The sequence below is a fragment of the Salvia hispanica genome, chromosome 3 (assembly GCF_029641045.1).
Source record: "Salvia hispanica isolate PSC_SH4W2 chromosome 3, Shi_PSC_v1, whole genome shotgun sequence".
Classification (NCBI taxonomy): domain Eukaryota; kingdom Viridiplantae; phylum Streptophyta; class Magnoliopsida; order Lamiales; family Lamiaceae; genus Salvia; species Salvia hispanica.
The window spans coordinates 59874714-59895564 of NC_142694.1; the positions used below are offsets into that span (position 1 = coordinate 59874714).

Genomic DNA, 20851 nt, shown 5'->3' on the forward strand with positions numbered 1-20851 from the left:
TGTGTGCGTGTGATGTGTGATGTGTGTTGTAAAACACTCATGCGTGACATGTTTTGACGTCAGATCGGGAGTTGTGGTGCGAATAGAAAGTGATATGATAATCATACCTTGATTTTTGGAGTGATAATATAAAACGAATCGATGGGAAAAAGGGAAACGTTAGGAACATGCATGAATTTGAGTAGATGATTGAGACTTACTTGTGTTACACATAAATTAAAGGTGATAACTCCCGCTCTCGGTGTGATAGCAAGAGGAAGAACGTACTTGTGATCTAAGGAATCGAGGTGGGCTTTATTCACTAAACTCATTTATTACCAAAATATTGATTACGGTGTAATAAGGGTGGATTAAAATGTTATTCCATGCCTGTGATTGTTTTGATTATGTTGTGTGTCTGATGCCTAGTTTGTGAGTCCGCTCCATTAGGCTATAGGGCTATAAAAACGAATGCGGCCCTAGGCTAGTGTACACAGTTGGGATCGGGAGCCGTCCTTGCTAGTCGGCCGGTCTCGTGGGCGAATAGCGTGGCCACACTTTCGTGGCACTATGGAATTGTTGATTGTTGAGAAAATGGGAGAAATTGTTTGACTGGCCAGTCTATGGAACTATTTTGTGATACTCGATGATATACTTTTTCTTAAATGCAAAAGTCGAGTTCACTATGGTAAGGATGGCATATCTACTAAAATGTTTTGGCATGAGTTCACTGAGTATTTTTAAAATACTCAGCCCTGCATGTGTTTTCCCTATGTGCAGGTTGAGCTGCGACGAGCGGTTGGCGGTGTTGAGCAAATAAATTGAATGATAATATGATCGTCTTGAAACATTGAGTGGGGTTGTGTCTTCATACATGACATCACTTTTCTCTTGGTTGCTTCCGCTGAACATGAAACTTAGTATCGTTGTTTTTGAACTATTTCCTTTTTATTAGAATATTGAGACGTAATGCGTTTTGGATTATATTATACCCTTTGCTTTGAGCATGATTTATGATAACTATTCATCATTGGTTTTTTTTGATTAAGCCGTTGTCTTATTGCTTTAATAGTTCATTAATTACTCTGATCAAATCTCTTTAAATGAAACCCTAGCCTACGTTCTTGTTGCATTTAAGTCCGCCTAGGTAGCAGTCGCCGTATTTATTATACCCAAAAATGTCGGGCTGTTACAGCGCATCCCTAGAATTCTCTTATCTCTCATATTTTATCTTTGTAATTTAATTGCAATTAGTTGTTTACTTTCTTTTAATTGTTTTTATTTTCAAATATCCAAAATTCTCTTATTTCTCTAGATAGTATTTGACGCTTAGTACATAATAGTCAGTTGCAATTATATTCCTGTGTTCGACAACCCGGTACTGACCTTTAGCTATACTAGATCTACCTTGTATACTTGCAGGTATTTTAATGCTAATAAAAAGTGCATCAGTTGCCCTTATTCCCAGTGAGATATCTTTCTCTTAATTTTTTTATGTTTTCAAAATTTGTAAAATAAACTCAATATTTTGGTGTTCGAATTCTCAGAAAAGGGTAGATCGAAAGATACTACCTTTGTTTGTCGCAGGAGAGGTCGCCGGTTTCCTGGCAGAATATCCCCAAGAGATTAGCACCGCAATCAGAAAATTAGTTTACATTAGTTCAAATGAATGAATAAATGAATTCTCAATCAATTCTACATCTATTTATCATTATTTGAAAACTTGTTTGTCCAATAATATTTGCCTCTTTGCTATCCAATGGTTACCATTTCTCTCAATGACTAAAAGGGTAAACAAAATAGCTTTACTTTTTCCCTCCTAAAAGGGCAAAATGTCTTTTTCATCAAACTGTCACTCCAGATTAGGATATATGAGTTAAATGATACTCCCTTTATCCCTGAAAATTTGCCACTTATTTCTATTTTCGCCCGTCCTTAAAAATTCGACAACTTTCACTTTTACCAATTTTGGTAGTGGAGCCCACATTCCATTAACTTTTTCAACTCACTTTCTATTGCATTTCTTAAAACCCGTGCCAATCAAATGATGACAAATTATTAGGGACGGAGGGAGTAACAAAATAACAGAAAAGAGGAAATTAGTAGGAGATATAAAACTGAGTAAAATAAGTTATGGAGTAAAGTAGAAACGATTAGATTTTCTTTTTTTTGTGAAAAAAATGAAATGACTCAACTTTGTTGGAACGTCTCAAAAAGGAATATGACTTAATTGGAATGGAGGGAGTATAACTCTTTCCTTTTCAGTCCGTCCTTGAAAAGTATGAACACTCTAATTTTGAAAATTCTTTTGTTTCTAAACTCAAAATAAATAATTTTTTTTTGAAAAATGAGATGAGTTTAAGTTCTCAGTTAAAGGCCACGGTTTTTCCACATGAGAAACTGATCATTGAGATCACCTATTACGTCTCCTACTACACACTCAAATATGCAAATATGAATGATAGATCCCGTCATCACTTATCATATTTGCGTATAGTACCAAGTGATTTCCCCTGGAAACCGATGGGTGATGATACCTCGAAGATTTTAACCCAAAGGACGAAGATATCATAAAAATCTGACCTCCCACTTTGATAAGATCAGATCCAATGTGAAAGGGCAGAAACTTCGTTGAAGCTAAAATCAAATCGAATGTGCAGACCTATCGGCCTCTCACTGCGAAAACTGGAGCTGCGTGTCCATATGTATCGATTATATGACATCTTATTGTAGATTCTCCATGATTTTGGTTTCGAATCAGAGTAACTGTTAAGTAAAACAAAAATAAAATCGTAAGAAATTGCATAAAAAATTCAGAAGCTGAAGAAATGTAGATTTACTAGAGCACTTAGCAACAACCGAGCATAAATTTCCTCATGTCACATCATTAGAGCTCAGCCATTCCCACAACCCAGCCCTCCCATTCATTTTATCAAATTTATTTTATTAAAAATCAGCAAATACGAAATTAAATGGCAAAAAAATGAGAAAGTTCAAACATATTTCGATTAAGAGTAAATGTCAAAAGTGGTTCTATACGTATAATGATTTTACGATTTTGGTCCAAAACTTTTTCTCTTAAATTATTTCGTCACTCACAATTGAAAACGGCCAGATTTAGTCTTTTTTGGACGGCCACTATCAAAAACCACTGGAATTCCACCCTGAAGCGCAAGTGCTCCTCATTCACCGAAGTAGACGGCTCCTCCCTTAGAAGAGATCCGTCAGCGCCGGCTTCGCCTTCGCCACCTATTTCGCCCTGCCTATTAAACTGATGCAACGGCAAGCAAGCGGGGGTGAATTCTGTACCCTTCAGCAAGGAATAAACAAGAGTGATGCAGGAGATGATTCGGGCGGAGGTGAGGAATTACATGGTTGGATTGGAGGAGCAGCGGAGGCGAATTGAACACCAGAAGCAGCAGCAGCAACATAAATTGATACGAACCTGGTGAGCATGTGTGGCGGAGGAGGAGGGTGGTGGAGTGGAAGGGGAAGAAGAGGGTGTTGAGATAAGGAGAGTAGAGAGTGTTGAAGAGTAGAGAGTCCAAATTTTGTGGGTGTAAATTTTATTCCTAAAAACATTTTGACTATTGTATCGGATGAAACATCTTAATATTTATAAAAATTTTCCCTTTTCTAAAAAAAAATCTCTTATATGATTTGTAAAAGACAAAACATAACATATTCTTCTTATGACTATTTCGATGACGAAAAAAATCGAGAAATGCCCGCAATTATCATCAGTGATAGATCTAAGTTTTTTCTTTTTCTTGGATATCCAATATAAAATCCTTGCTCCATCACTGTTGCCAAAGATATCTAGTTAAAGACTTTATTACATTTAAATATTGTTTTCATTGTTTTCAAACATTTTTTTTTCTTTCTTTACTGTTTTTTTTCGAAGTTGTTACTCCATTCGTCCACGATTAAATGTCTCATGTTTGATCGGCACAAATTTTAAGAAATTATTTGATATTATGTAGAAAATTGGTAAAAACAATTAGTGAAACGTGGACCTTACTCTAATATATTAGTTTTGTAATAAAATGTAAGTGAAATAAGTTAGTGAAATGGAGAGTCCACCTACCAAATAGAATAAAAATGAAATGAAACATTTAAAAGCATACGTATGAAAAAGAAAAATATGAGATATTTAGACGAGGGAGTATTTCCGCACACCATCCATCCTCTTATTTCATTTTATAATTTTTCTTTCTTATTTTTAATTTAATTTCTTTCTTCTCTCTTGCGAAGTTTCAAGTTTCAACACTGATGGACTTTTATCCCGTCCGTCAATGCCACAATAGATGTGATTGGAAAATCGCTAGGTAGATAGACTCGAATTCCGATAAACACGCCATAATTTCACATTTTCACACGATATACTGATTTGAAATTCAGTCAACTTCCCCGATCTCCGTAACTCAAACAAAGATCATAAGTCAATGCGTCTAGAATCGAATGTCCCATTATGTTACTTTTAAGTGATGAATTTAGCATCACGGTATTATTTTTAATTTAAATTATTACTATTAATATTAGCATGACAGTTGAAAAAATAATGAGGGAAAGGAATTACGTAATGAAGGAGTAGTACTTATTTTAATGAAGGGCAAATGAGGGAGTAGTACTTATTTTAATGAAGGGCAAATGAAAAAAAAATGAGATCATATTACGTTTTTAAATTTATCAACGTAACGTAAATATATGCAAAATTAAAAGCATAATTGACTAAATGTATCATGATGTCGTTTAAATTGCCGAATATTTTTCGCATAATATTATTCGTTTGCCAAAAGCATAATATTATTCGTTTGCCGAGTGAATTACAAAAATAGTCTCTGGACAATGTGTTTATCTCGCCAATGAACTCTGGGCTTTAAAAATATCCCCAGACAACCTTGGACTAAGCGTTTATCTCGAAAATGGTCCTTTTTCATTGTTTTGTAACGAAAATTTCCTTTTAGGGGGTTTGGACAATTTGGTCTTTTTACATTTTAAATCTAATATTATTTCAGTGATGTACTAAATCTGATATTATTTCAAAATTATCATTCTTCTTCCCTTTTCCCATCCTTCACTTTGTTTCTTTATTTCAATATTAGATTTAATTTTATAAAATTAAATTTTAATTTTTAATTTTTAAATATCAATAAATTTTTTAAATTATTCAAAATTACTATTAAATAACAAATTAATAGTTTTAATCAATATTTGATAGTGTCTAATATTTAATCAATAAGGTACGACAGACGCCTTAGTTTTACTTAATATTTAATAGTTTTAATCATAAATAGATCATATTAACACAATTAAATAAATATGCATCTAATGTATAGTAGAATTTGACTAAAAATATTATGAAGTTGACTAAAAATTTGATATAAGAGAAATTTTGTTGAAATTTTCTAGTTAATTTAATTGTTTTCAGATTAATAAACGAAAACTATATTAGTCTTACATTAGATGCATATTTATTTCGGAATAAATCATGTTATATGATCTATTTATGATTAAAACTATTAAATATTGATTAAAACTAAGGCGTCGCCGTACCTTATTGATTAAATATTAGACACTATCAAATATTGATTAAAACTATTAATTCGTTATTTAATAGTAATTTTAATAATTAAAAAAATTGATATTTAAAAATAGAAATTTAAAATTTAATATTATAAAATTAAATCTAATATTGAAATAAAGAATCAAAGTGAAGGATGGCAAAAGGGAAGAAGAATGATAATTTTGAAATAATATAAGATTTAGTACATCACTGAAATAATATCAGATTTAAAATGTAAAAAGACCAAATTGTCCAAACCCCCCAAAACCTTCCAAAAGGGTATTTTCGTCACGAAACAGTGAAAAGGACCATTTTCGAGATAAACGCTTAGTCCAGGATTGTTTGGGGATATTTTTAAAGTCCAGGATTCATTGGCGAGATAAACGCATAGTCCACGAACTATTTTTGTAGTTCACTCTTAATATTAGCATGACAGTTGAAAAAATAATGAGGGAAAGGAATTACGTAATGAAGGAGTAGTACTTATTTTAATGAAGGGAAAATGAGGGAGTAGTACTTACTTTAACGAGGGAGTAGTACTTATTTCAATGAAGGGCAAATGAAAAAAAAAATGAGATCATACTACGTTTTTGAATTTATCAATGTAATGTAAATATATGCAAAATTAAAAGCATAATTGATTAAATGTAGCATGATGTCGTTTAAATTGCCGAATATTTTTTCGCATAATATTATTCGTTTGCCAAAAGCATACGTAACTTTCCTTAAATAATAGACTATGAGACAATTGAGAAAAATATTAAAGTTATATAATTGATCATTTTTTAAAGTTGCGGAATAGACCATAATTTGACCAAATTTTCAAGATTTTTTTGACCATCTGTCATTTAATGAAACGGTATCACTTTAAGAGTCATCGAAAGATGTCGTCTTAAATAATCGAAAGGTGATGCCTTATATATAATCAGGAACAACTAAAATTTCTAAATTTAATATTTCATTTTCAAATAATTTGATATCAACTAAACTTCAACCAAATTTCATGATTTTGATGATTATTATACATAGATGCAACTCAATGAAGGTTATTAATTTTAACTAGCATGGCAATGTTTTAAGGGTGTTTCTCTTAATTGTTGCCGGCGGCGATGAAGCTTGGCAACGATAGACGATATGCAACCTGAATTAGGCGACAAGCACGAAACGGCTGCGCGCGGGATCATTTTCCCGTCGGGAAGATGATAATCTACGGTGGAATCTTGACTGGAAATGATAATTTTGATAGCATGTCATAAATACAATTTGTCAACTACCTCAATCCTGTTTGATTCTGCCCTCTTCATTTTTCGATCCTGGATCCGCCACTGATTGAGGTACTACCTCAATCTTGTTTGATTTTTATAATGTATAAGTAGATTTTTGAATTATTTTGTAATATTGTATAACATTTTAGACATATTTAGTATTCCTTCTGTTCTATAGTAGTTGAGTTATTTTTCAATTTTAGGACGTTCTACGATAGTTGAGTAATTTCCTTTATAGTAAAAAATAACACATTTTCTCACTCTTTCTTTATTTTCACTCTTACTTTCATCTGTCTACTTTTTAATTTCTCCTACTTTATTTTAGCTACTTTTTAATTACTCCTACTTTATTATCTATTTGTTTAATACATTATTGATGCAAATTTTATTAGCATTAAAAATACCTTCAAGTATACAGGGTAGATCTAGTATAGCTAAAGGTCAGTACCTGGTTGTCGAACACGGGGAACAAGATCACTGATTGGCTACCTTCTACTAAACTTCTTTTACTATTTGGAGAAACAAATGGTTTTTCGAAAACTTTTTGAAAACAATAATGCTGAAAACGGTAAATAGCAAATTGCAACACAAAGGATAGGTAAAATATATGAGATAAGAGAATTCCAGGGATGTGCGTTCACAATTATGGTTATACAATTTCCACCTACAATACCCTAGCACAGTTTATACTTCGATAGAACGAGTCACACTACTTATGCCCATGTGGTACAAGCATAGATTACTAACACTAGGGTTGTCAATCATAGATTCGTAACTCCTAAAAGCTCCTAAGACCCTTGAAAAGTCCTCACTCTCAATTAACAGTGTTGTTTTAAGGGAAGCTAATTGTAGTGTCTATTAAGTGGATCTAACTCGCCAACCTCCTCTCACGATTATGTAGCAAGTTATATTAGGGTAGTTATGCTCATGCGCTTCAAGCGTAGATTACTAACACTAGGATTGTCAATCCTAGATTCGTAACTCCTAAAAGCTCCTAAGACTCTTGAAAAGTCCTCATTCTCAATTAACAGTGCTCGTTTAAGGGAAACTAATTGTAGTGTCTATTAAGTGGATCTAACTCGCCATCCTCCTCTCACGATTATGTAGCAAGTTATATTAAATCTGCATCGAATGTGTCACTCAAACATGCAGTATTACGGAACAACTTAAGGAAGAAACAAAGTAAAAACAAAACAGATATTAAATAGCAAAATGAATTGTATAAACCGATAAAAGTTACTAACACATCCCTATAATCCTATAAATTTAGTTACACGTGATAGAATAATCTAAAAACATAGTTTGAAGGGAAAGCAATGTAAAAATAAGAACTAAAGCGATAAAACTCAAACGTAGAATCCTCTTAGCCTTGATCTTCACTTGAATTCGTCTTCAACCTCTTGCACAACGAAGAACTCTCAAATATTATGCTCTAGAATTGTGAGGCAAAAAGTGTGTAAAGTATATTATGAGTGTGTCTAATGAAGAGGTTTGGGGGGGGGGTATATATGGGATAATTTGAGTTCTATGGATATAAGGAAAATGTTGGCTAATTTTGGTAAAATCTAGAGAAAATCTAGGTCAAATCGTGGGTTGCGTTTTCGCAACGGCCCGCTGCACCTTAGCCAGCCGTCGTTGTGCGTTCCCCGTAGCTTCTGCCCATTTATGTAGCGGTTGCTGCAATTTAGTCCAGTGGCTTCGAGACTTTCTCGAGTGGTCGCTACGCACTCCCTAGCAGTCGCTGGACGTCTTCAAATTTTAGCACAACTTTCTCCGGAGCGGACCGCTTCAGGTGTAGCGGTCGCTATGGTCCAGCGGTTGCTGCGACACACGCAGCGGGCCGCTGGGCGTCTTGAACGCTCTAAACTTCCATTTTTTACTTTTTCCTATCTTCTTTGCTCAAATATGCACAATTCTCACAAAACATGTCAAAATAGATAAAACATGTAAATTACGGACATGAATTGTGATTTAGACATTGAAAACAAACCAAACAAGGGCCTCAAAACAGTGCAAAATCCGAGCGTATCAATTATACTGAAAAAGAAATGACTATATAATCGCAGAACGGAGGAGTATATGGAAATAGAAATTAGAATTTTGGTAAATCTCAATAAATTAAGGGATATTGGCCACTAATATCATGGAACTTTCAACAAGACTTCTGCTACGAACTTTCAACTTAGCAAATAATATCACGAACTTTACCCGAGTTTGCTATTTTCCACCAACAAAAAAATTTCAACTATATTAATGGATTGAAGAACAATTTTGGAGGATGTGCTTCCAGAAAAACTATCCATAAAGATTGAACAACTTGAAGTTCTCGAAGTTGTTGTCGAGAAATTACGAAAAAAAAATCGTATCGTGATATTGTTTGCCGGTTATTTTTTGCCTATAAAAAATAATATACTTGAATAAAGTTCGTAATATTATTTTTCAAATTAAAAATTTGTGGGAAAAACCTAATTACTACTGCAAGAATTTATTGTCTAAATTTATTGGCACTCTCTCCATTATAACATTAGATGTTTGTAAAGTACTTTCTATAAGTAAAAGTGAATACTATTAAATTTAGCTGGCATTTGGATTTATTAGCAATTAGTATATTCTAATGTACAGTTTATTCATTATTACAGCACTGAGCATACTCGGTATTCATAAATTATAGTTTCCCTTCGAAAGAAGATACAAATTAAATAATTTCATTAAACTCTTAGGCGGCCCTTCCAAACATTTAATTACTTGTTTCGAGTAGTAAAATTGTAATTGAAAACCTATGTTAAGTATCTATGCTCCTCTCACAAGAATAAACACTTTTTTTCTTTTTAGTTCATCCACAAAAATATGCACTTTCTAATTTTAAAAACTCTTTAATTCCAATGAAATGACACTCATTTTCCACTAACAATATTTTAATTCTTTTTTCTTCTTACATCTTTCTTGCTTTAACAATTACTTATATATTAAAACTAGTGTCCAACTAAAAATGCTTATTCTTATTTAGAAAGAGGGATTATTTTCCTTACTCTTATAATATTTCAAAGGATTAAGAAATGTATTAATAGACTTGATAGTTTATAAACTTCAATTTTAATTTTGTAAAAGTCCAATTCATTTCATAGGAGTACTATTAAATAGGGAGTGAGTTTGTTAAAAGTTTTAAATGCTGCAAATGGGATCCCTGTCAGCACAAGCAGATGTATATATAAAAAGGGAATATTAATATATGGTGAGATTCTTATTGCATTCATATCCTTCTCTCTCAATTCCGTTGTATCATTCCTATAAATAAATTTTGCGAGAGTTATGGTGAATTGAAGATGGTGAGAAAACCTTGCTGTGACAAAGTTGGATTAAAGAAAGGGCCATGGACTGCTGATGAAGACAAGAAACTCTTCAATTTCATTCTCACTAATAGCCAATGTTGCTGGAGAGCTGTCCCTAAACTCGCAGGTGCTCGTCGTTCTATCTTGTAGTTATCTGATCTGAAATGTGTGTTTTTATCATATTCTGTCTTATCTATCTTCTCCACGTTGAAGGACTGCCGAGGTGTGGGAAGAGCTGCAGATTGAGATGGACTAACTATCTTAGGCCTGATTTGAAAAGAGGACTTCTCTCAGATTTTGAAGAGAAATTGGTGATTGATCTTCATGCTCAGCTAGGGAACAGGTTGTTCAACCATTCAAACTTTTAAAACATTATTTTTATTATCTTTTTTTTTTTGCAATTATAAAGTATGGAAGTGGGCAAGCCCTTTTATCGACGGGTGAGGATCCTCTGCGTGCAATTTTTGCACAACCATGTTGTTCGTAATACAATAATAAAATATTCAAATAAATAAAATAGAAAAAAAATAAATACATACCTGTGATTTTATTGTTGTACTAGAATCAGCTGGGGCTGTTGTGCAAAATTGCACTATAGAGGATTCACACCCTTTTTTGACACTTCAATTCATCATTCTTTTTTCCCATTTACTTGTTTCAATATAACTAGAAGACAAATGATAACCATTAGAATTTTCGGAATTAAATATATGTAGATGGTCCAAGATTGCCTCCCGTCTCCCGGGGAGAACAGATAATGACATCAAGAATCAATGGAACACACACATAAAAAAGAAATTGAAGAAAATAGGAATCGACCCCGTCACCCACCAACCTCTGCAAGTGGAGGTTGAGTCAACCATTTCAATTGATGACGGTCAAAACGATGTGTTGTTAGTCAACAACTCCGAGAGTCCCGTGATCGGGCCCCACGAGATCCAGATGCCGCTGACACCATCGTCGTCGTGCTCAAGCAGTGGTGGAGCGTCATCGTCAAACGGCGGCACAGAGCATAGAGAAGGTTAATACGGATACATGGGACCAAGGATTTGGAGACATCTTTGATTTGTTGGGTGATTTGAATTGTTTCAAATTTGATTCGCTTTTATCTATCTAGATTTTCTCTTTGAACTTCTTTTCAGTATATAATAACCACAGTTTTGTTGCTCGAAAATTATCTCTAAAGAAGAGATTAATTTACAATAGTTGTACTTGTATTTATGAAACATATCCTTTAAAGTAAACGTCGTGTTTAATATGAATATTAGATGCTATCTCCGTCTCATAATAAGAGTCACATTGCCATTTTGATCTGTCCCATAGTAAGAGTCACACTTCAATCTTACCATAAATGATATGTAGGTCTCACATTCCACCAACTCAGTTCACTCACATTCTATTATAAAATCAATATAAAAAATTGGACCTCACATTCCACTAACTTTTTCAACCCACTATTATTTATATTTCTTAAAATTCATGCCCATACCAAATATGACTCATAATGCGGGACGGAGGTAGTATTTGTGAGCTAAAAAATGAGAATGAATTGCAGCTCATTGTTGAGGTGAATATTTAGTTTTATTACTCCATCCGTCCCACAAAAGATGTCACACTTTCCTTTTTAGTTTGTCCCATAAAAGATGTCACATTTTCCTTTTTAGAAAAAGTTCTCTCTCACATGAATATAAAAATTATATTTTCTTTCTCCATTTATCACACAAAACCAAAACTCCTAAAATCGCGTGCCGTCCCACAAGTGTGACATCTTTTGTGGGACGGAGTACTAACTAGTATGGGTAGGGCTCTGTATAAGCTTGGAAACTCTGATGTTCTTCTGCCCTGATCCATTCTCCCCCGTATGAGTACTTCAGTTGATACACCCTTGCTCGTCTTTTAGGGCTCCAGCACTCATTTGCGTTCCAGAACTCCCATGTACTCTGGTGGTGGTTAACCTGCTCAGCTCGAAAATGGCCTTGAATAGGAATGGTTGAGCGTTGGCTGGACTTGATCATTGATTGGAGGGCTTCTACCACTTTTGTCAATTCGGCTCTCCAGTAGATTGTCCTTGTCAGTTGTGGGAGTACTTTTCTCCTGCTCCTGCAATGAGGGCTCTTCTGCATCTTCGTACTCCCGCCTTGCGGTCAACAGCTTCTCTAGGACAATCGTAGCCTGACTCAGTCTCAGTTTGTAGAAGCTTCCTCCACTTGATGAGTTCACCAAGTCCTTGCTCTTAGCATCCATTCCGCCATAAAATTTGGAGTATATTTCCACTTTCTTCAGGTTATGATTCGGACAGGCCTCCAGAATGCTCTGATATCTGTCCCAATATTTTCCCAAGCTCTCACCATACCCTTGGGTGGCCTCCTTGATTTCCCTCCGTCGTGCAGTAGTGATTGATGCTGGGATGTGGTGATTTAGGAACACCATTTCAAATTCTGCCCAAGTGTTGATGCTGTTGGGCTCCAAACCTCTAAACTATGCATCCGCTTCATTCTTCAGAGAGAGTGGAATGACTCTCAACTTGAGATCATCCTCACTTGACCCCTTTGGCCTCCTCTGCACTCTTCAAATTTTGTCAAACTCACGAAGGAATTTAATCGGGTCCTCGGCATCAGTTCCCAAGAAGGTAGGTAAGATGGTAAGCACTTCTGGGTCCATGAACGCAGCTCTCTGTCCCTCTGGCATATCTCTGTCATAGATATGCCAGATAATGGTTCAGCCACAAAGTGGGCATAGATTGAACCTATCTCCGGATCTTCCTTCTGTGCACCCTCCATTGTGATTTCTTCTTGTGTCTCCTCTTGGTTTGGGGTGGCTATCACTTCCAGTGAGTTCACCAAGGTGGTTTCCTCACCCTCTTCACGGTAGGCCCCTGAGTCAGTCGGTGATGGAGTGGGGAATGGTTCATCTTGAGCATCTTGTGGCTCCAATCCTTCTTCTGCTTCTTGCCTCTCCGACTCAGTGTCTTCGAATTGGGGTACAAAAAGAAACAAAAAGTTTATTTATAAAATTTAAACTAAAATTTCTACGTAAAACCTGATACGCTCTGCCCATCTAAATATCCTCTGACATTGGTGGTCTTGGGCTAGCACCAGAATGAAAGCTAATCAGTCCTTATAGACAAGGTTGCTGATCTTCCTCTGCTGCCTGAGCTATCTCGTAAAACTGCAAACAAAAACTAAGAAATAAAGAAGACATTAAAAATATTTACACCCAAGATATCTCACAACAAGTTGACCACTTTGGCATATGCATACAAGGTGTTAAAGATTGTGTGAACTTAAGAACTAAAGATTGTGTGAGCATGAAACAGTGGACCACTTTGGTTGAATTCTTATCGCTTTGATTTCTCTTGAATCCATCTTCAAAACCCTTAAACTTTGATGAACAAAGAGGAACTCTCAAATATTATGCTCTGAAATTATGCAGCAAAAAGAAGATAATTGTTGGAGAGGTTTGAGGGGGTATTTATAGCCATTATTTCGTATATCCTCAATTAAGGCAAAAAGTATCCAAGTATGGTAAATATTGGGGAGAAAGTAGGTGAAATCTGTGTGCCGCATTTTTCCAACGGGCCGCTGCACCTTGGCCAGCGATCGTCGTGGGTTGATCCGTAGCCTCTGCCTCTTGAATAGCAGTCGCTGCACTTGTTTCAGCGGTAGTTGGCAATCATCCCGTAGCTTCTGGATCTCTTGGAGTGGTCGCTGCGCACACCCCAACGGTCGCTGGGCGTGTTCCTCTTTTTAACACAATTTTTCCCGAGCGGACCACTACTGGCTCAGCTGTCGGTGCCGCCAGCGGTCGCTGGCTGGGTTGCAGCGGACCGCTGGACCTCTCGAAAGCTCCAGATTTCCAACTTCGACTTTTAGCTATCTTTTTAGACTCAAATATGCACATTTCTCACAAAACACGTCAAAATACCAAAATAGATAAAATATGCAATTAATGGACGTGTATTGCAACTTTGACACTCAAAATGGACCAAATAAAGGCCTTAAAATAGTGCGAAATCCGAGCGTATCACCGTCCGCGGCAGTCCTGTTTTTCCATTTTAGTCCATCCGCGAATAGAACTCCCGGTTCACTTTTACCATAAATGGTAATAGGGGTCTGACCAGAGTGTATCTTGCCCGATTCCTTTCTCGTCTCCCTCTTCTTGAAAGCTGAATGTGTCGTCCTAAGCTGCTCAAGTTGGGCGTCCGACCTGATCAAGCCAGCCTATTCTTGCCTGTTTCACCTACAAAAATGCGGGTGAGTGGATATGGTAGAGGTTTGGGCTGATCAAGCTGAGCGGCTCTGACTTGAGCGAGAGGAAATGAGAGGTTGGACGAGATGCGATGTCAAAAACCTTAACCCACTAATACTAATAACTAGTATAGGGAAGTATGGATCGATCCCATAGAGACGAGGTGGTTCGAATTGTTTGTGTGATACTGCTTGGGGCTTGGCTGCTGCCACGCTTTACTTTGGGGTGGGTTAAGTATTTAATGGTGCGGAAAAGAAAAGAACTAACTAAGCTGGACAACTAAACTACCTAACTGATCAACTAAGAAAGACATTACTATAAAAAGAGAAACAGAATAAACGGGGTTGCCAAGCCCCTGCAAAACAGTACGGAAAACAAATTAACTTTAACAGAATCGTCTTCCTCAACAGATCAGCGTAAAGAAACACAGCAACAACAGATCTAAAAAGTTGAAGAAGACGAAACAAGACAAGACACATACAACTTAAAATTACTCCTACGATCTAAGCTACGACTACATAAAAGCAGGAACTACGGCTAAAATATGCATAAACGAAAAGAAAGCATGTAGATCTAAAAAGGAAAACAAGGACTCAAAAGAAAACAACAGATCTAAGCTAAGACTGAAGATAAAACATGAAACAGAAAGCATATCTAAACATCTAAACATAAAACAAGCACGAGGCTAAGGAACGAAAACATAAACTTCAAATTAAACTAGAGCAAAGCAGAAACAAGAGTCAATACATGAAAATTAAACAGAATCCAAGCTAAGGAAGCAGGAAATTATTTCATCACCCCTTCTCAGAGTGGGATTGCAAAACAGAACTTGAAATTGTACGAAGAAAGCAAGACAACAGCTAACTACCAGCTACTCTGATGGAACCAAGTGTGTGCAGTGGATTGAAAAGCTTGGAATTGAAGAGAACTTTGATTTCAGCCCTGGAAGAGAGCTAGAAATTCTACCTACTCTAAAGAGAACCCCCTCCTAAACTACTTAGCAAGAAATGAAATATGGGGGAACTCCCTTCTCTTAGCGTACAAGGCTCCTTTATATAGGGAGGCATAGGGCTCTAATCTCTAGGGTACCACCTCCCTGAAACTCTTCGATACATAGGCAAGCAACTCGACATATTGTTTCAAGCAATTTGCGATACAAAATAAAAAATAAAGCAATCTACGATACATATGAAAGCAAGTCTGCCACGTGGCATGCTAAGGTTGAATCTACTACTAAATCTAAGGGTTCTCATTGGTGGTATATTGTCATTTTAAAAGTGGTTGTCATTTTAGTACAATCATACAAACCGTATAATTAATACAACATGTATTAATTAAACGCCCAATAAATGTTATATACTACGTCGAATGTATGGACAATGATACCTACACATGAGAGAATTTTTTCACATTTTATGTGCAATATTTTTTACTGGATACTTATATAATTTATAATTTACATATTGATAAAAAATTAATATTTCAAAAAATTACTATTATTACCTTTTACTATTTTATATTTATGGATTACATGATAATCAATTCAACATTATCAATAACTGCATTATACACAGAATTTAGATTATATTTCAAATTAATAGACTATTGACAATCGACCTATATAGGTATCTACATGTCTGTTTAAATGCAATATCTTGTATTATGTTAAATTAGTGGATGGGATCATAATCAATTCAACCTTATCAATCACTGCATTATGAACGGAAATTATATTGTATTTCGAATTAATAGACCATCGACAATCGACCTATTCAGGTATCTACTAGTCGATTTTAAATGTGAAAACCTTTCCACATTTTTTGTACATGGTTTACTAATACTATAATTACATATTACAACACATCTAGTTATACATATGTTTTTGTTACCACGTACTCTTGCGATGCACGAACATTGATTTATTCCATGCCTATTTAAGTGCGAGAATATTTTTCATGTTTTTAGAGTGTAGTAGTTTTTTTGCATAAAAAGAGGAGTATTATATACAATTACAATTTTGGTTACATTGTACTTCATATTAACATAATATTAACATATGTGTCGTATCTGGAAATTAAACGTCCAATCAATGTTTGGTATTATCTAAAATGTATCGACAATCATACCTACACCAATTTCAACGTATATCAATATCGACCTGTTAATATTAAATGCAGAAATCCTTTTCACATTTTATGAGCATGATTTACTAATATACTAATTTATAATTTATACAACACATTCAATTATACATATAACTAGTACAACACATTTAACTATCCTTATCTTTTTGTTTCTACCTACTCGTGCGATGCACGGATATTAATTTATTTCCTATCTATATAAGTGGGAGAATCTTTTTCATGTTTTAGCTTGTAGTTTTTTTTATATAAAAATAAATATTCTATACAATTATAAATAACATTAGTATGTATTTAAGTTTAGCTGTGAAATTAAATTTTTTTTTTAGTAATCTTAATTAAAATTGATGTAGTGAAAAGTTTGACTCCGTAAGTCAATTATTATGATTGGATATTTAATATAAATTATTAACCTATTTATTTGATGGTTATATTTAACATGGAAAATGTTTCAGAGACATAATGGCACATAGGATTAAAAGGGTAATTTAAAATTATATTAGATTTATTATTAAATTTATGTTAATACATAAATACTATTTTACCCTTTTAGTAATGAACACTCGTCTTGCTTTTAATTAAGCAATGTATTGTGTGTGTTAATGAGCTTTGTTATATAAAGTGCCTAACATTTAATTACATTTTAAAGTTTTTATATTTCATTAGTTGTGAAGATCTCTCTCTTCTTTTCTGTTTATATGTTTATCAAAAATTCTTATTTTCTTTTTCTCCAATTATAATTTTCTATAAACAAATTATCATTTTCTTCTTCTCCCATTATAATTCTCCATCAAAAAATTATTTCTTCACCAATTTGCTTAATTCTTTATGTAAATTAAAAAAGCCTATTTGATCCATTCGGATCCTTTGCAGCTTCTAGAGCAAATTTCAAAATGTATTTTTTTGCAAAACTTTAAATTTATTGATTCTTAAATTTTAGAATGTTATAATTGACTCCCCCCCAAAAATTGCATGTTCTTAGCCCATCTATTTAATATTTTATGTTATATAGTTCATAATTTCTCATGTTCTTTAGAAAAATTAAAGTTCTTAGTTTGATCTACTATATTATAAAACAAATAAGAATTTAATATGTGATGTGTTAATAATAATTGAGTTGAGAGTTTTGATTTAAGAATTTTATATTTATGATTTTAATTATTTAATTTTCATGATTTCATTTTCTATAAATTCTTAACTTTTGGAATGTTACAGTCAAACCAAGATAAAAAAAAAAAACTCACGTGCTCGTAACTCATCTATTTAATATTTTAAAGATACTCCATATAATTAATATTTTTTTAGTTTTTTAATAGAATAATAGATTTTTTAGTTCAATCAGAAGATAATATAGTACATGATCTTGACTCGTTTATTTAATATCATACATATATTTAGTTAAAAAATTTCTTTTATTTGTAAAATGGAGTTATTGGCTCAATTCACTATAACATTCATCAAATTAAAAATGATTTGTTAATACTAACTTTTAATTTAATGTTAACATTTTTTATTTTTCAATTTTAAATTCTTAATTTTGTAACGTAACGGCGAACCTCTATCAAAAAACGAACCTCTATCAAAAAAATTACCATATATATTTTTAACTCATTTATTAAATGTTTTAATGCTTCATAGTTAATTTACCATGCAAAAAATTAAAATTAGATGTGTAATAAAATATTAATAATAATTGAGTTCACATTTTTAATTATAACAATTTCATAACTTTGATTTAATTTTTTAATTGTCAATTTTTTAATTCTTAATATTTTAAATAAGGAGAAAAATTATACTAAAACTTGTTGATATACCAAAAATGAAAACATATATAGTTGCATTAATTAAGCGTCGCTTTAATTTACCATATTAATTAAAACTTTTTTTATATTAAAATACTCTAAATTAGAATTATCCATAATTACATTGTTAAGGATATATTAGTCAAGATTATACTTATGGCAAAAAAATGGCACGTAGACATTATATCTTTAAATTACTACCCATTTAACATATCAAAACATGGAAAACAAGGTGAGATGAAAACATGATAATGAGTCTAAAAATAATTTAAGACAACTATCATTATTTAATTAATAATTGTACAAAAAATTGATCATCCCCAAGCCAACCGACCGTTAACATACAGATTGTGCAAAGATATTGTCAAGAAATTACACCAACCAAATCATCATAACATAAACAGAGTATGAGAATTGGAAGACACACTACCATAGTACCATTAATTGTCCATTGTTTGACCCATCAACCAAAATCCAAACACACCAACGAAAACAATAGAAAGAATGAGAGGAATGGATGAAGCATCCAAAACCTAACATTGAAACAATAAAAATTATGAGGGGTTGTTTCGTTTGAGCAAGACAAAGTGGATAATCTCTCTGTGGCGGCTCTCATAAATAAAGGGCTTCTCCCTCGCCCTCTCTATCGTTTTGTTTAAGTGCAGCTGAAACAGCTCTTCCACAACTCCACTTCCAAACCTCTCCTCAACAAGCACCCCTATCACAGCTCTCATATGACCCACCAGAGTTGCAGGGTCCGCTTCTCCCTTCATCGGAGCACCCATCTCCGTCAATGTCTCCACACTAAACAAACCGTTCGCCTCAATCACCGCCTCCACCTCCGCCCCACACGGATAGTAAAAAGGCAAGTTGAAACAGTCCACCTCCTCCTCACCTATCTTCCCCTGCAACTCCAAGTCTCCAACCATTAATTAATCACTATTTTTAGTGCAAAAGGAAAAGGAAAAGGATAAGAAAATCAATCACCATCTTGGCCATCTCATAGAGGCACGATCCGAGTATATCAAATGATTCACCAATGCTAGAATCGGAACCAAGAACAAATCCATCACGATATCCGATCAAAATCAGCACCATTAACCCTCCGGCTACAAGCTCCTCGCCTCTCGCTCGCAAGAAACAATCCATATCCCTCTTGTACTGAGCAGCGTACGCCTCCCTCACTTCCCTCCCTGCTCCTGCATAGTGAATCCTCCCCTTGTTCGAACTCTCCAGACTCCTCGACAGCCAGTGGAGCGCGGTCGAGCAGTGTGCCAAATGGATGCTTTCTTTAGGAAACAGGCGTCCGTGGAACGACCCTGGCGCGGCTGCAGCCAAGTAGGTCCTCGCCGCAGGGAGCTGCTTGAAGAGAGTGTTGAAATCGTTGCCGATCACGTCGTTGAAGAACACGTGGAACTCGGGGACGCGACGACGGTCGGATTCGTATCGCCTCTCCACGGCTCCGATCATGTTCTCCACTGCGAAGAAGGTGTTGCCGCCCACGGAACACCCCAAGTCCGCGATGCGGAATGTGTCATGAGTACTGTTGTTTGTATCTAGATGCTTTGAGATTAGTTGTTGAAGCAAATCATGAGCAGGAACCAACAATTCCTTCTGTGGAAAAATGGCGATTTAGATTATTGAAAAGAGAGAGAATAAATGTATGAATGAAGCACCTGGTATGCAGAATTGCGACCATAACTGTTGGGACCGTCGCCCCCTATCATATGGGCATGGTGTTTGGAAGATGCGCCATCCTCTCTAACTCCACTCATGATCATGTTTCTCCTCATATTTGAATCTACACTCGCAATATATAGACCTATCAACTAAAGCAGGATAGAGAAACATAAAATGTAGATAAAGTAGGAAAAACAAAGTTATAAAGTCGTTGTAGTAAGTACTTAATTAATTGGAGGTAAATTTCTATTTTTAGTTTGAGACTAATTTTAGTACGCAAAATTATAAAATGAGACTATATTTATTTGGACGGAGGTGGTAGTATATTTTTATGCCATTCGTACTCCCTTCTTATTTCCTTTAGTACCGGCAAATGATACAGCAAAAGATACCTGTATCATTTTATTTTTTACGAAAACTTTATCTTCTATGCTATTTTATTATTTCCTTTATTTTCTTTAATACTCTCTCCGGCCACAAAAATAGATAAAGTTGTAAATGACACGGATTTAATGCATAATTGGTAAAGTGAGAAAGACAAAGGAAAAATATGATAGAAGTAGTGTAAGTGGATTGTAGGGTCCACAGTTAGAATGATGTGTAGAGTTATTAGTATTAGTTTAAAATTTTCCATTTTCTGACTTGGTCTAATTTTGGTGGACAAATCAAAACGATAAAACTTATCTATTTTTTTTTTTTGGACGGATGGAGTACTTATTATCCTCCATTTAACTTTTATTTTCATAATCTCTTGCCTATATTAAATAAAATGGTTGTTTTAATTGAGATGGGCCCATGTGCTTTTCTTTAATTTTTTGGACCACTTCTGGTTGATTTGAAC

The 20851-nt window shown here is 34.5% G+C and overlaps 1 protein-coding gene, 1 long non-coding RNA gene and 1 pseudogene across 3 annotated transcripts; 1 reads left to right on the plus strand and 2 right to left on the minus strand.

Annotated features, from left to right (window-relative positions):
• Positions 1-963: 963 nt before the first annotated feature.
• On the minus strand, positions 964-3554 carry LOC148931181 (uncharacterized). The gene is made up of 3 exons (XR_016136862.1): positions 3079-3554; positions 2563-2745; positions 964-1583 (listed from the first exon to the last, which is right to left on the minus strand). It is a non-coding gene; the product is annotated as an uncharacterized LOC148931181 (long non-coding RNA).
• Positions 3555-10059: 6505 nt separating this feature from the next.
• LOC125211761 (transcription factor MYB20-like) lies at positions 10060-11401 on the plus strand (annotated as a pseudogene). Its single transcript, XR_016137409.1, has 3 exons — positions 10060-10266; positions 10353-10482; positions 10856-11401. The product of XR_016137409.1 is annotated as a transcription factor MYB20-like (transcript).
• Positions 11402-18738: 7337 nt separating this feature from the next.
• Positions 18739-20138, minus strand: LOC125211760 (loganic acid O-methyltransferase-like). The gene is made up of 3 exons (XM_048111680.2): positions 20007-20138; positions 19318-19944; positions 18739-19235 (listed from the first exon to the last, which is right to left on the minus strand). Exons 1-3 carry the CDS (start codon positions 20121-20123, stop codon positions 18885-18887), a joined length of 1095 nt encoding a protein of 364 aa, XP_047967637.2. The 5' UTR covers positions 20124-20138; the 3' UTR covers positions 18739-18884.
• Positions 20139-20851: the final 713 nt, after the last annotated feature.

Bases quoted from the DNA above. Each gene is read 5' to 3' on its own strand.
- LOC125211760 (XM_048111680.2), bottom strand. From the start codon at position 20,123: ATGAGGAGAAACATGATCATGAGTGGAGTTAGAGAGGATGGCGCATCT. The intron at 19,945-20,006 runs GTGCTTCATTCA...ATTTTTCCACAG, and splicing joins GTCGCAATTCTGCATACCAG to AAGGAATTGTTGGTTCCTGC. The intron at 19,236-19,317 runs GTGATTGATTTT...TTGGAGTTGCAG, and splicing joins TCTATGAGATGGCCAAGATG to GGGAAGATAGGTGAGGAGGA.